Source organism: Capsicum annuum, unplaced genomic scaffold, assembly GCF_002878395.1.
Source record: "Capsicum annuum cultivar UCD-10X-F1 unplaced genomic scaffold, UCD10Xv1.1 ctg60715, whole genome shotgun sequence".
In the NCBI taxonomy this organism is placed as follows: domain Eukaryota; kingdom Viridiplantae; phylum Streptophyta; class Magnoliopsida; order Solanales; family Solanaceae; genus Capsicum; species Capsicum annuum.
Genome location: NW_025869549.1, coordinates 536 through 1,579, shown reverse-complemented (window position 1 = coordinate 1,579; position 1,044 = coordinate 536). Strand labels below are relative to the sequence as shown.

General features: G+C 36.4%; 1 protein-coding gene across 1 annotated transcript; it reads left to right on the top strand.

The window, feature by feature from the left end:
* Positions 1–309: 309 nt before the first annotated feature.
* Positions 310–752, top strand: LOC124893511 (glutaredoxin-C9-like). Its single transcript, XM_047404494.1, has 2 exons — positions 310–540; positions 585–752. Exons 1-2 carry the CDS (start codon positions 310–312, stop codon positions 750–752), a joined length of 399 nt encoding a protein of 132 aa, XP_047260450.1.
* The last annotated feature ends 292 nt before the right edge of the window (positions 753–1,044 follow it).

Below are 1,044 nucleotides of genomic sequence, written 5' to 3'. Positions count from 1 at the left end.
TAATTAATTATGTAAAGCACTACTTAGAACAAAACAAAAACTAAACACCATTTATTTAGTAAATTAAGGGATTATAGATGAAAATGGTCAAATGAAGAAACGAGTAGTCAAATAAAATTTAAAAATAGTTACTAATTAGATTACGTGGATCCAAATAGTAGTTATGCTGCGACTACTACGTTGACAAAAGTTGTCCTTAGTCTTTCAGTTGTAACTGTCTATATATTCCAGTTTTGCATCTCCACCTACACACACACCCCACCCAACCCTACCACCAGCTCACTTCCCAAACCAACACCTATTAACACCATGGATAGAACTAGTGTTAGAAGATCATCAGTTGCACCTGCAGCAGGCGGATCCAGCAGCAGTGGATCAGGGACGCCTTCAGGGCATCCAAGTAATCGTACGAAAAGAAAAGCAAAAACAGGTTTTGCAAAGCTGATAGATGAAAATGTTGTACTTATTATATCAATGAGCGAGTGCTACATGTGCGTCACAGTGAAGAGCTTGTTGGTGTCGTTGGGGGTTAACCCGAAGGTTTTTAATGTGATGAAGAGGAAAAAACCTCCGTGTTGATAAAGCTATCAAAGATGAATGAAGGTGCCAGCAGTGGTACTGGAGGACCATGGGAGTTACCAGCAGTGTATATAGGAGGGAAGTACTTAGGAGGTGTTGATAAAGTGATGGAGATTCATATAAATGGTGAATTAGTTCCAACGCTTAGGGAAGTGGGAGCTTTGTGGCTTTGAATTAACTAGCAACTTCATCGTTCTCTCTTTTCTTGTTTTAGTTTCCTTTTTATATAGTGTAATTTGCAGTAAGAGTATCCAGTTAGTTATATTGTGGTATTAGAGGTGAAAGTTATGAAGAAGTGAAATAGTGATTCTAAATTGTTTCCAAACCAAATGAAATGTTTCAAGTGAAATTGTGGAGTACAATTTCTAAAAAAGGAAGTATGACACTTTTGCTTGTAAAATTCAGAAAATCTAAGAGATAATCTATCAGTTGGTTTTCAATTTACTCCTGTTATTTATTTTAATT

What these genes read in the sequence shown, in the direction of transcription:
- LOC124893511 (XM_047404494.1), top strand. Translation starts at nt 310, where the DNA reads ATGGATAGAACTAGTGTTAGAAGATCATCAGTTGCACCTGCAGCAGGC. An exon ending in CGTTGGGGGTTAACCCGAAG is followed by an intron (nt 541 to 584) that starts GTTTTTAATGTG and finishes GTGTTGATAAAG; the next exon opens with CTATCAAAGATGAATGAAGG.